At 42.7% G+C, this 13,690-nt stretch overlaps 1 protein-coding gene across 2 annotated transcripts in view; it reads left to right on the top strand.

The window, feature by feature from the left end:
- Positions 1–793: 793 nt before the first annotated feature.
- Positions 794–13,690, top strand: part of epas1b (endothelial PAS domain protein 1b) — a 59,700-nt gene continuing 46,803 nt past the window's right edge. For both annotated transcript variants that reach the window (XM_080507252.1, XM_080507251.1), the window contains exon 1: positions 794–1,169. In XM_080507252.1, coding sequence (XP_080363378.1) covers positions 1,144–1,169 — 26 coding nt within the window. In that variant the 5' untranslated portion in view covers positions 794–1,143. The remainder of the gene's footprint in view (positions 1,170–13,690) is intronic.

Genomic DNA, 13,690 nt, shown 5'->3' with positions numbered 1-13,690 from the left:
GAAGTCTGTATATCTTATTCTTATGAGCCGTTTAATTTTACTCCTCAGTCAATCTGGCGCTATTTTACCAGTCCAAATGTTACCAGTTTGACACCCGGTGTTACAGCATTCATCCTCACATTTTATTATATCTACTTAACAGCAAAGGGTGCATGCATTTGTTTTGACTTTTAATATAAAGCAGTTTAAAATGTCTTGTGTTTCTGTTTCTTTTCACAGTTTTTTTTAAACGATAAAGATATGTATTAACTTATATTTTTTACATCAAATGAAGACCATAGGAAAGAGGGGGGCATCAGGCTAGGACTTTAACATCCTTCCTTTAATGAGTGAAATTTCTGAGGAATGTTATTATATTTAATGTACTAGGTTATAAAAGCTGTCTTTTTGGTGGGTTTTACACACACACACACACACACACACACACACACACACACACACACACACACACACACACACACACACACACACACACACACACACACACACACACACACACACACACACATTAATAGCTGATGCATTTATGTTCCTATTTTACATTTTAAGAACTCATGAGTCAAAAACAAACAAGTCTGTAATATTGGTAAAAAAACAAAAACATAAACAACATTTTTATTAGCATTTTTCTCTTTCATTTTTTTGCTGAATTGGCGGGAAAAAAAACATCACCTGTTGCAGGGGGCGTGGTTTGCAGAGGGGCGCGTCCTGGCGGCCGCTCAGCCAATCAGCTGCGGGGGCAAGCCGGCCCCGGTCCTCCGAGGAGCCGGCGGGGCTTCAGGTCCGAGCTGTCGCGGCGTCAGGAGTTTTTCCCCCGCAGCCAACCAGCACGAGTCCAGAGCTCCTGTCAGCGACCACCCAGCGGTCCCCCAGCTCAGCCCGCAGACGGCCTTGGAGAGCTCCGTGCGCGGGGGAGAGGCTGTGCAATCCTCGGCAGTGTTCTGAGACTGTACGGTCACCTCCTCCGAACTCCTCCGAATCCTTCCGAACCTTTCCGAACCCCTCCGAACCCCTCCGACCTCCTCCTCGGCTCTCACGGACTAACCCCCCGCAGGTTCATTCTCACAACCAACCCTCCACTTTTCCTCTCTGAAGTTGGACTTAATTCAGCCTGTCGAGGGATTACAACGCAGTGACGGAAGCATGACGGCGGATAAGGAGAAAAAGAGGTAAGACTTTTATTTATTTATTTTTTTCTATCAGATGGGTGGATTATTTGGGTCTTTGCTTTTGTTTTTTTTAAACAAGAAGAAAACCTGTTGCTGCAGAAGCTGCATGTGACCTGACCTGTTTGTTTCGAGGCTGTTGAATCTCTCACAGCCATGAAGATTCACGGGTTTTTATCAAATCGAATCAAACTTTATTTCTATAGCCCTTTTATAATCACCCGGTGACATCCAAAGTGGTTTACAACAAAGCTAAAGCAATACATTAAGAGGTAAATACGAGAATAAATACATAAAAACAAAAAATTTAATAAAACACAGGTGCTGTGAGATACAGAGCATACAGATGTGTTTTTAAATGTTTTTAATACGTTAGACTCGTGTGAGGTAAGTGGGTGATCAGATTCAGAGGAGGTTGTTTCTGCAGCAAAAAAAAGTGCTGAAAAACACTTTTTTTTTAAAACTCTTCTATAACCAGTTTCAGCTTTTAAGACTTCATCTTTTTAAAGATTATAATATAATTACGGCACATGCATGACGTTAAAAAACATTATTGATCAGAACAACTGTTATGTAAGGTGTTTTTTTTTAAAGCCCCAGTTCCACAAATAACTGAATATATTCTCACAATGACAAAGACAATGCATTGGGATGCATCTTATTTAGTTATGGAAGTGTTTCTTCCTCTTACATTTACAGTAATCCCTTTGATTGTGCAGACAGGATGCGGATCAGACAAGTCACAAATGAGCAATTTTGCACCATGCAACCTGTAAAAATGACGAAAGTAAATCACTTTTCCTTCCACACTTTAATGACAGAAGTGGATTAAGAGGATTAATGTGTTTTATGACTTCAAGAGAAGAGACTCAACACATCTTTAATTTTACACTTTAAAAACTGCCGTTATAGCTGAGATTCTGCCTCTGAATTCTTTATTTATCAGGTTTATCTTATTTTACTTAAAAAATGTTTACACTATCTGCGTAGGAAAAAAACCAACTTCCTAAACTGAGACTTCTCGGTCACTGACCCTCGACCTTTCAGCGTCTCGCCCCTCCATCAGTTGGAGGAGAATATCTGCTGGACTTTCTCCATGAGTGCAGGTTTACGTTGCCGCCGCCGCCGCCACTGCCTTGCTTTTCGTGCAGAGAGCAGTCGATGAGTCACTTGGAGTTTGTCCAGCAGCAGTGACATTCGTGACGTTTCCTCTTCTGTGACACAGTAGATACCGTCGTTTCCCGCAAACCGGCCTGTCAACAGCTCAGCGACTCCCTGCGTCCTTAAAATACAACATTATGACGGGGGGGGGGGGGGTTCGGTGTAGGAAGCGTGAGCGGCTTCCTCGCCGTTTGGTGGCCGGGGGGGGGGGGCCTCTCGGCCCGCCGGCTGCTAATTGTTCGCCGGAGGCCTGATCTTGCGTAACGACGCCTTCGCTGGTCGCAGCTCGCCCCGGTTTGTTCCACCAGAGCGCCGGAACACAAATGGTCCCCTCAGCCGGGCGGTGGGGGGTGGTGGGGGGGGGGCCTTCATTTTAGGAGCCGTCGTGTGGAGAGACGTCCACGTGGGACGAGTGTGGGTTTGTTCAGACGTGAAGCGACGTCAGACGGACGTCAGGATCCACCGAGGCAGGACACAAGACGAGAGCCACATGAGCCAGTGTGTGTGTGTGTGTGTGTGTGTGTGTGTGCGTGCGTGCGTGCGTGCGTGCGTGCGTGCGTGCGTGCGTGCGTGTGTGTGTGTAAGTGTGTCAGAGTTCACCGCTCGTCGCCGCGACTTCTGCCAGAGGGGGAACGACCGACGACTGGGTTTCAGACCGGGCGTCCTGTCGCGGTGCTGCGAGCGCACCGACTCGCCATACTGCTCCTCATCCATGCTGCTCCTTATCCATACTGCTCCTCACACCATACTGCTCCTCATCCATACTGCTCCTCAGCCATACTGCTCCTCATCCATACTGCTCCTCAGCCATACTGCTCCTCATCCATACTGCTCCTCACACCATACTGCTCCTCACACCATACTGCTCCTCATCCATACTGCTCCTCATCCATACTGCTCCTCACACCATACTGCTCCTCATCCATACTGCTCCTCATCCATACTGCTCCTTATCCATACTGCTCCTCACACCATACTGCTCCTCATCCATACTGCTCCTCATCCATACTGCTCTTCAGCCATACTGCTCCTCATCCATACTGCTCCTCATCCATACTGCTCCTCACTCCGTCGTCCCACAAGCTCAGCCCGTTCAAATGTGGATAATTTTTTTGGGGGGGGTTTAAGGAAAACCAGCAGGGATGTAACACCTGGGATCCCGAGATAAAACTGCGTGTGCATTAAAACACTACATTTGGCATCATTACTTCCTCGAAAAACAAAAGTATTTCTGAATAATTTAGCCAATTTCCTATAAAAACGAAGAAAAACTTGTATCTCTTATAAGAATCCTTACTTCCTTTTTTTTTTTTCAACCCTGTACACCTATAATGGTGTTAAACAATAAGAAAAGATGAGAGGAGTGAACATGGCAAGGTTATAAGTTAAACATATAAACATATAACACATTTATATGCAGTAAGACAACATGACTCAGTATTTTATTTATGTAACAGGGTGATTTTTTTTTACATATTACACGAGTTGATTGAGAATTTTATGCAATAATATTTGAAATATTCATTTTTACACATTTTCTGCACTTGTGTGCAATGAAACGATGTTCCAGTCACAAAACTAACAGGCTATAACATATTTAATGTCCAACTATTGAAGTAAAGACCTCATAACATGGTTACAACCTTCAGGATTAGTTACTTGAACTCCCATCATTGCTTCAGTTTCTCTCATCACAGTTTATCATTTGCATGTCGTTTCTGTCGTTTGACACACAGATTTTAATTTTATATCACAGAAGGTAAGAGAACATTGCAATATTTTGTATTGTAGTAAATGGAATAAACACTTAAGACTGAAAGGTGCTTATGGAAAAAGAAAAGGTGATTATGGAAAACTTTAAATCCCGAGCTTACATACAGCGGTGGCGGTCTGAGCACGACCTTTGACCCTGGGCCCAATGTTCCCAGGATGTGTAGTGGAGATTAGCCGTGAATCAGATGGTAAATGCAAAATAATTAACCAAGGGGGTAAAAAAAAAAAAAAGCCGTACTTTATTATTTACCATTCATTAAAATGTCATTTTGTGTGCAGTTTAGACGTTCTTCCTGTGTAATGTCCAAACAACATGCATGTGTGGATGTAGTCATTTTATCACTCGAGCTCATAGAAAGAAAAAAATGTCATTATTAATGGATTAATGGAGTTTTAATATTTTTCATCTCCTCCTCCTTCTCCTTCTCCTCCTTCTCCTTCTCCTTCTTCTCCTTCTCCTCCTTCTCCTTCTTCTCCTTCTCCTCCTTCTCCTTCTTCTCCTCCTCCTCCTTCTCCTTCTTCTCCTTCTCCTCCTTCTCCTCCTTCTCCTCCTTCTCCTTCTTCTCCTTCTCCTCCTTCTCCTTCTCCTCCTTCTCCTCCTTCTTGTTCTCCTCCTTCTCCTCCTTCTCCTCCTCCTCCTCCTTCTCCTTCTCCTCCTTCTTGTTCTTCTCCTTCTCCTCCTTCTCCTCCTTCTCCTCCTTCTCCTCCTTCTCCTTCTCCTTCTCCTTCTTGTTCTCCTCCTTCTCGTTCTCCACCTTCTCCTCCTCCTTCTCCTCCTTCTTGTTCTCCTCCTTCTCGTTCTTCACCTTCTCCTCCTTCTCCACTGTATCCTTCTCCAGGCCATTAAGCTGCTGTCTAAGTAGACCTCGAGAAACACTTTGGATTCCCCCGACACACCAACACGTCACCAACACGTCACCAACACGTCACCAAAACGTCACCAACACTTCAACACCACGTCAACCACACATCACCAACACATCACCAACACATCACCAACACGTCACCAACACATCACCAACACATCAACACCACGTCAACCACACATCACCAACACATCACCAACACGTCACCAACACATCACCAACACGTCACCAACACGTCACCAACACATCAACATCACGTCAACCACACATCACCAACACATCACCAACACGTCACCAACACATCACCAACACATCACCAACACGTCACCAACACGTCACCAACACGTCACCAACACATCAACATCACGTCAACCACACATCACCAACATGTCACCAACACGTCACCAACACATCAACACCACGTCAACCACACATCACCAACACGTCACCAACACATCATCAACACGTCACCAACACGTCACCAACACATCAACACCACGTCAACCACACATCACCAACACATCACCAACACGTCCTCAACACATCACCAACATGTCACCAACACATCAACACCACGTCACCAACACATCACCAACACGTCACCAACACATCAACAACACATCACCAACACGTCACCAACACATCAACACCACGTCAACCACACATCACCAACACGTCACCAACACATCAACAACACCTCACCAACACATCACCAACACGTCACCAACACATCAACCACACATCACTAACACGTCCTCAACACATCACCAACACATCACCAACACATCACCAACACATCACCAACACGTCACCAACACATCAACAACACATCACCAACACGTCACCAACACATCAACACCACGTCAACCACACATCACCAACACGTCACCAACACATCAACAACACCTCACCAACACATCACCAACACGTCACCAACACATCAACCACACATCACCAACACGTCCTCAACACATCACCAACACATCACCAACACATCAACACGTCATCAACACATCACCAACACGTCACCAACACGTCACCAACACATCACCAACACATCACCAACACATCAACACGTCATCAACACATCACCAACACATCACCAACACATCAACAACACGTCAACCACACATCACCAACATGTCACCAACACGTCCCCAACACGTCATTAACATGTCCCCACCACGTCCCCAACACATCACCAACACGTCCCCAACACGTCATTAACATGTCCCCAACACATCCGCTCACACTATTAAACGGCTTTTATTTTTACACGCGGGTCAACCAGTGGCAGTAAAATAAGCGGCGGGCCTGTGACAAAGCCCCCCCCCCCCCCCCCCCCCCCCCCCCCCCCCCCCGCCCTCCCCAGCTTCTCTCAGCGTGCGATTCCACTGGAAACAATGTCCAAAGGTCAGAGTCCAGCGCGGCTGCCAGCCTTGCCAGCACGGCGGTGGAGGTGTATGTTCTGGACGAGTGTCACACGCCACCAAAACTATCACTTTAGGAACTAAAAATAGCTTTTAAAAACAGGCTCAAAATGCTTCGTAAAAACATGTAAATCTTCCAAAATATCAATTTTTTTTCAGATTATAAGGCAAGCATTTTTTTTTTCGTAGCTTCTCACTTAAAGACAGTTAAAAGAGACTTTACATGCCTTTCATGTGCATTTTGAGGTTCATACAGCCGTGATTTACTGCAATCTGTGTCACAGTGGCGTCAAAATGACCTCATAAAGCACCTAAAACCAAAACAGTGTACCTTACAAAGGTCATGTGCCTATCTGCGCTTACGTAAGTGACTCATGTGACTAAAGTGAGTATCGTTTACTACAAATGTCAAACACTTAAATCAAAATGTAAGTGTTTGGCATTGAAAAAGTAAATATAGTCTTCATCTTGATAAAAGTACATATTGTATGTATACATTTTAAAAGCTTATTTACGAGAAAAATGATTGACAAAGACCATTTATTTTCTGTTTCACTGATTGATAATACCCCACTAAAGCACCAAAAACCCTCAAAACTGTAACTTAAATATGATTTTGATCACTTTGTACAGATTCTGACGGGCTGTTCATCTTACATGCGTCCAAACGGATGAATATTGACAATAAATTCACTAATTTGTGGGTTCCGACTGCTTGATTTTCCTTGGGTGGCATCAGCTTGATGTCTCAGCGGCGGCTGGTCCTGGCACGGCAATGACGCAGGTGTCAAATTACAATAGTATTGGTCACAGGAAAGTGGTTGTTTGCGTTACATTAACCACGTTTCCATGAGTTCTCCAAACGATCAGATCTCGGGTTCAGACTGCAGCAAACTCTCAGTTTGACTCTTAACTTGTGACAGACTTGCCCATGGTTAACTGGCGAGGCTGGTGTCAAATTACAAACACCTTGTTTTTACAGAAACCCCTTGGTTTTTTTTTTCTTCTAACTGCTAAATCTAGATGACGCGACCATTGTTTGCATTACATGAACAACATAGTTCCATAATCTCCAATATTCCCCAAGCAGCAGCTGGCAAGAAAATGAGGCTGGGGTCAAATTACAGGTGCGATGGGATCAACGGGGTTAATTTAAAAAGTGCGTTTTTGGGGATTTTTAAGCAATTTTAGCTGGTTGTACAGGGTGATGTGGATGAACGTGAATCGATGAGTGTAAAAGTGCAGGAGGAGGAAGAGAAGAAGAAGGAGGGGAAGAGCAGCAGCTCGTCAGATCTTTATGAGGCCTGCCCATTGGCCTGATTGGCACGGCGCCAACATGGCCGCAGAGAGAGAGAGAGAGAGAGAGAGAGAGTCAAGGAAGCTTTTCGTCTTCCTTCTCGTCAGGCGAAGATACAAGGTACTTTCATATCTAGTTTCACTATGAGCATTTTATCACCGAGTTCTTTTTATATTTTAGAGACGGAATCACATTAATATAAAGAATGATTCAGTAGGAGGATTATGATATATTTTTTAAAGAACTTAAGAAAATGATACAATTTTCCAGATTCAGTTTTATTCTAAATATATTTTTTCTTAAAAAAGAAAAAAAATACAACATGTGGATCCTGTGGTAATGCATCTCAACTTCTACTTCAAGTTTGTCTAAAATGTTTTTACAGAAATAATTTTTAAAAAGTGAGACATTTCTTTTAAAAATCGAATTTAAAAAAGTATGTATTATGAATATTTTCAGAAAAATTAATTATTAATAAAAAAAGTATCCCTATTTAAAAAAATATGGTTTTAACATATATATAATATAATTTTATCAATATTTATTTTATTCACAATAACAATCTTAGACATTTTTTAAAAGAGCTGTAAATTATGTTTAAAAGATTTGACATAAAATATATAATTAATTATAAATAAGGTTATCTAAAAAACTGAAATTGAAATTTTTCCAAAAAATGGCATTTTCAAAAGTTAAAATGTATAATAATATATTTATAAATTATTATATAATGGATGTGAGTGTTAATATAACATTCTAATATCATATAACAAATGTATAAAAATAATTCTAATTTAAATGTATTGTTTGAGAGTACTACATGAACTACGTTAACAACAATTGTATTTATATGTTTTTTTATACATGAGAAAATATGAGGTGCTGGATGACGACATTAAGCACTGAACAGGGTGTTGTTGGTTGGCCTCCTCCTCCTCCACATTGCTGAGTTGCTCTGGATGATCTGGGACTTCCAGATCATCTACGTTTCCCCGGCGTGAACCTGGAACGTCACCGACGTCGTCGTCGTCCTTTTGGCTTCGACGACTCCCGATAAGCAGAGTCGCTGAGCGCGGGGGAACTTTGCCGCACATCTCCAGTGTGGCCAGAATTCACCGCTTCCCTTTAAAACAAACACGGTGCTGTAACTCTCTGCCTCTTTACACGTGACGGCTTCTCCCGGTCCGGGACGTTTTCCTCCCACAATCTGATCAAACAAACAGCAGCTTGGGACCAGCTGGAAGCCACTCCAGTCTGTTTGTTGGCCTTTTTGAGAGTTTGAAGCTGTTTAATGTGGTGTAAATAAATGAGAGGAAGCTGAACCATACAAAGGGAACAACAAAAAGTGGAATTAAAGGGGCTCAACACCGCTTTTGGTTTAAATGACCGGTAGATAAAGTTTGCTGCTCCTTTGTGTCACTGCAGTGGTTTAATGTGATTGAATGTGGCGGAGGGATGTACGGATATCAGACTCCGTACTTCTGTCTGGTCCGATACTGCACACAGTACTCATGACAACTCCCTGATACAACCCGGCGGGTACTACGGAACGTCACCCATCAATAAGTACACGTAGCGGCGCACGGTATCGGCAAGTAACTAAAGGTTAGTACTCATACTTGTCCTTTAAAAAAAGTAGTAGTGATGCATCTCCAGTGGGGGTTTAATGTGAACTGGTTCTTTATTGCTTTTAAGAATAAATTACAATCACTGTGTTTTAACTGTGATTCATGATTGATAGTACCGTATTTTCCGCACTATAGGGTACACCTAAATACCTCAAATTTTCTCAAAAGCTGCCAGTGCGCCTTATAACCCGGTGCGCCTTATATATGAAAGAATTACTCTACTCACAACTGCTCTTTGACAGCTGCACAACCAGAAGCTTTTATTTTGACGACTCTAACTTCACAACTGGATCTTCAGAGCGGACGACACTCCACATAACACCTTCATCACTCATGGTTGCACACCAACATTCTAACAAACCAAAATAAACTAGATGAAATAATGACTCCCTAAACTGGGGAACAAAAACACATAAACACAATCAACACAACACCAAGCCCAACAACAACCCACAATAACCTACAACAACACAAAACATGAATTCCCATCATGCCTTGCATCCTGAGCTCCTCAGTGCAGCCGATAGCTGCAATGAACTATGGGAGTTTCTGTTTGTGGTGTTTTAAATGCAATTATTGGGGGTTATATTTGGTTTGTGGTGTCGGCAATAATTGTGTTGTGTTGTGTTTTTGTTGCTTAGTTCATGTAGTTTAGTTTATTACCGGTAGTTGTAAGTTGTCGACCAGCAGTGAAGAAGGTTTTGTGTGTAGTGTGGTCCTGGCATAGGCTGCAGGTAGGACTATCAAAATAAAGTGCATGCACCTCTCTGGGTGTTAGAATCAGTTGAAAATGTAACCTAATGGCTTTGAGCTATAAAGGTTGCTGACCACTGGTCTATTCCATGCGCCTTATAATGTGGTGTGCTTTATATATGAACAAAGTTGTAAATTATGTCAATCAATGTAGGTGTGCCTTATAATCCGGTGTGCCTTATAGTGCAGAAAATACGGTAGTTTGGAAACATTTCATTAATAAGAAATGAAATTTTTTTTTTTAATCTGATAAAATTTAATAAATGAATAAGTAAAACTTGTGCCATAAAATGATGCACAAAAATATAATAAACAGACTTAAATGAAGAAAGAAAGAAAGAACATGTATAAATCATGAAAATTGTATAAGGCAAGGCAAGTTTATTGATAGAGCACCATTCAAACACAAGGCAAGTAACAGTGCTTTACAAAGAAATGAAAGAAATACAGAATAAAAGAAACACATTAAAGCTTTAGAAGAAATGAAAGAAATGCATTAAAAAGAAAAGTATAATAAATATGGTAAGATATTTAATAAGATAAGTTTAATAAAGCAAGTAGAATCTATTTATTTTATTCAAAAGCCTGTGCAAATAAGAATGTTTTAAGTCCTGATTAACATGAATTAATAAAAAAAAAGGTTTAAAAAAGAGATTTTCAAAAAAATGCATAAAAATAGATGAATCCAGGAGACGTCTCTAATTTAGATGTTTTAAAAAAGAATAAAGGATTTACAAATAAAGCAATCAATTTGTATAAATATATGAATATAATATAGAAAGCTAGATATAATCCAATATCTTGCAGTATCAAGCTTTGCACATGAGCTGTAAATATGATTACACAGTAAATCGCTCCTGTAAAGCCAGTTGTGTTTACTTTTCAAACCATTCTTTATAGTTTTAGCTCATACAGGTGCGTCCCAACAATCGTTGGAAAGTAAACATTTCTAAATGTTTAACTTATAAACAATAAAAGTTGTTTTGTAGTTTACCAGTTGTATCTTCTATTGCTTCCTGTGAGAAATGTTTGATTAGTTGAGATACTTTATCTTTGAAGTTACACTATTTGTGATTTTAGTTTAATATTCGGGAAAATCAAGATTTGAAATATTTCAGTTTCTGTGCGATAAATGTCAAATGTGTGAACGTTTGAGTTCAATTTCAGGAGAAATGGACTTTAGATGCACCTGTAAAAGATGAAAGTCAAAGAGATTAGAATGTAGAATAACATCCAATATTTTCCCCCAAACACTTTGTTGTTTATATATATATATATTTTGTACAAATTGTGTTAAATGAGCACCTTTAATGGAGGTTAAACGTTCTTGACGTGCGCAGTGAGAGACAAACTCTTGATAATAAACAAACTGGTGGTAAACCAGTCCGGCCCTCTGGCTTCCTGCATGCTACCGGAGGGGATCCACAGGGAGGTGGCCTGGGAACCCTGTCTTTCTCCCTCCTTGCATCTTTCCATTGTTATTTCCATCTTATTCATTCTCTCACACGCCCACACCTCCGCCTTGTGTCTCACATTTACCCCGGACTCCCCGCCGAGCCTGTTTGCCCCGCTCACTTTGTTGTTGTTGCCCCCCATTCTTCGCCCTCCACCTCGCCGCCTTCCCCTTCTTCTCCACCGTTTTCAGTTTCCTGACCAATCCTCTCTGGCCTCCTTCAGAAGCCTGTCTCCTGAGCGTTTCCGCTCTTCCCGACCGACGGCCCTCTTCCCTCCTCTTCCCACCTCTTCCCTCGTCTTCCCTCGTCTTCCCTCCTCTTCCCTCGTCTTCCCTCCTCTTCCCTCCTCTTCCCTCCTCTTCCCTCGTCTTCCCTCCTCTTCCCTTCTCTTCCTTCCTCTTCCCTCCTCTTCCCTCCTCTTCCCTCGTCTTCCCTCGTCTTCCCTCCTCTTCCCTCCTCTTCCCTCCTCTTCCCTCGTCTTCCCTCCTCTTCCCTCCTCTTCCCTCCTCTTCCCTCCTCTTCCCTCCTCTTCCCTCGTCTTCCCTCATCTTCCCTCCTCTTCCCTCCTTTTCCCACCTCTTCCCACCTCTTCCCTCGTCTTCCCACCTCTTCCCTCCTCTTCCCTCCTCTTCCCTCATCTTCCCTCATCTTCCCTCCTCTTCCCTCCTCTTCCCTCATCTTCCCATCTCTTCCCTCGTCTTCCCTCCTCTTCCCTCATCTTCCCATCTCTTCCCTCCTCTTCCCTCGTCTTCCCACCTCTTCCCTCCTCTTCCCTTCACTTCCTTCCTCTTCCCTTCTCTTCCCACCTCTTCCCTCCTCTTCCCTTCTCTTCCCACCTCTTCCCTCCTATTCCCTCGTCTTCCCTCGTCTTCCCTCCTCTTCCCTCGTCTTCCCACCTCTTCCCTCCTCTTCCCTCCTCTTCCCACCTCTTCCCTCCTCTTCCCTCTTCCCTCCTCTTCCCACCTCTTCCCTCCTCTTCCCTCTTCCCTCCTCTTCCCACCTCTTCCCACCTCTTCCCTCCTCTTCCCTCTTCCCTCCTCTTCCCACCTCTTCCCTCCTCTTTCCTCCTCTTCCCCTGCTACCTAATTGGCACGACTCCACGGTCGGCTGTGTGTCACCTGGCCGAGCTCCACGTCCGGCTCAGACTTCGCCTGATCCACCGTGACGAGCAGCTCGCCGCTCAGCGTCACGGCCAGAGAGGGAAAGCTGGTCTGGAGAGAACTCTGTGGCCTTACAGTCCAACATTTCTGCGCCTTTTCTGCTTTTTCTGTCTTATTGTTCTTTGTATAACGTTGCACGGTTGGGGGTGGATGGACGGGTCGACAGGGCATCAACCTTAATCACAGGAAACCAAAGTGTGTTTCCTGTTTCAGACTGAGGCGGGGTGTTATTGTCTTCAAACGCAGGACCGCGAGTGATTATTGTTATGTGACTACAGCAAAAAATAAATAAATAAAATGCGGGATTTAAGAGGTTAACAACAGAAATGCTTCAGAATATGGTGGCATGATTGACTATGATCTTTTGTAAAGTAAGATTTTGATTCGTGTACCCATGTGCTAAGAATTAACACCTTGAGGGAACTGTATTGTTCCTGTGTTTGTGTTATAATCTTATAAATATTAAGTAGAATACAAGAAAACTCAATATGGGAGACGATTGGTCAAAAATGTAAAGCTGTGGAATACAGAAGTAAAAGTGGTGGGGGGGAATAAACTCATCCGAACACTTCCTGACATTCAATATTCAGACAAATTGATTGTGTGTTAATTAGCACATCTGTCAGAAACAATCCTCAGTACGTCTTTTTAGTAGATCCAACTTCCTCATATGTATGCACAGTATCAACAGTTCTGCTTTGATATCTCGTGTGTCCATGCGCCTCTTTAGTAGATCAGGCCCTGTGCTTTTAAATGTGTGTGTTTTCACTGTAAAAGTAAGATATTGGGCTGTACTGGAATGTCCCTGTACAGTTTAACATGCGGAGAGCAGGAGTTCTCTCTATGCTGCATTTGACAAAACATGTTGGAGTTTAGCATATATTCTAACACATACCATGTAAATATAGAGAAGAAGTTTCATGGTCATTGTAGTTCCCTTAAAGTCGTAGTGAAATGAAAATTCGACCTACAAAACACTCTGGTGTCGCTTCTAGGGACATT

Source organism: Blennius ocellaris (genome assembly GCF_963422515.1).
Source record: "Blennius ocellaris genome assembly, chromosome: 13".
Taxonomy (NCBI): Eukaryota; Metazoa; Chordata; class Actinopteri; order Blenniiformes; family Blenniidae; genus Blennius; species Blennius ocellaris.
Note: the sequence above shows the minus strand (reverse complement) of the source record. Positions and strands in the feature narration are given on the sequence as shown.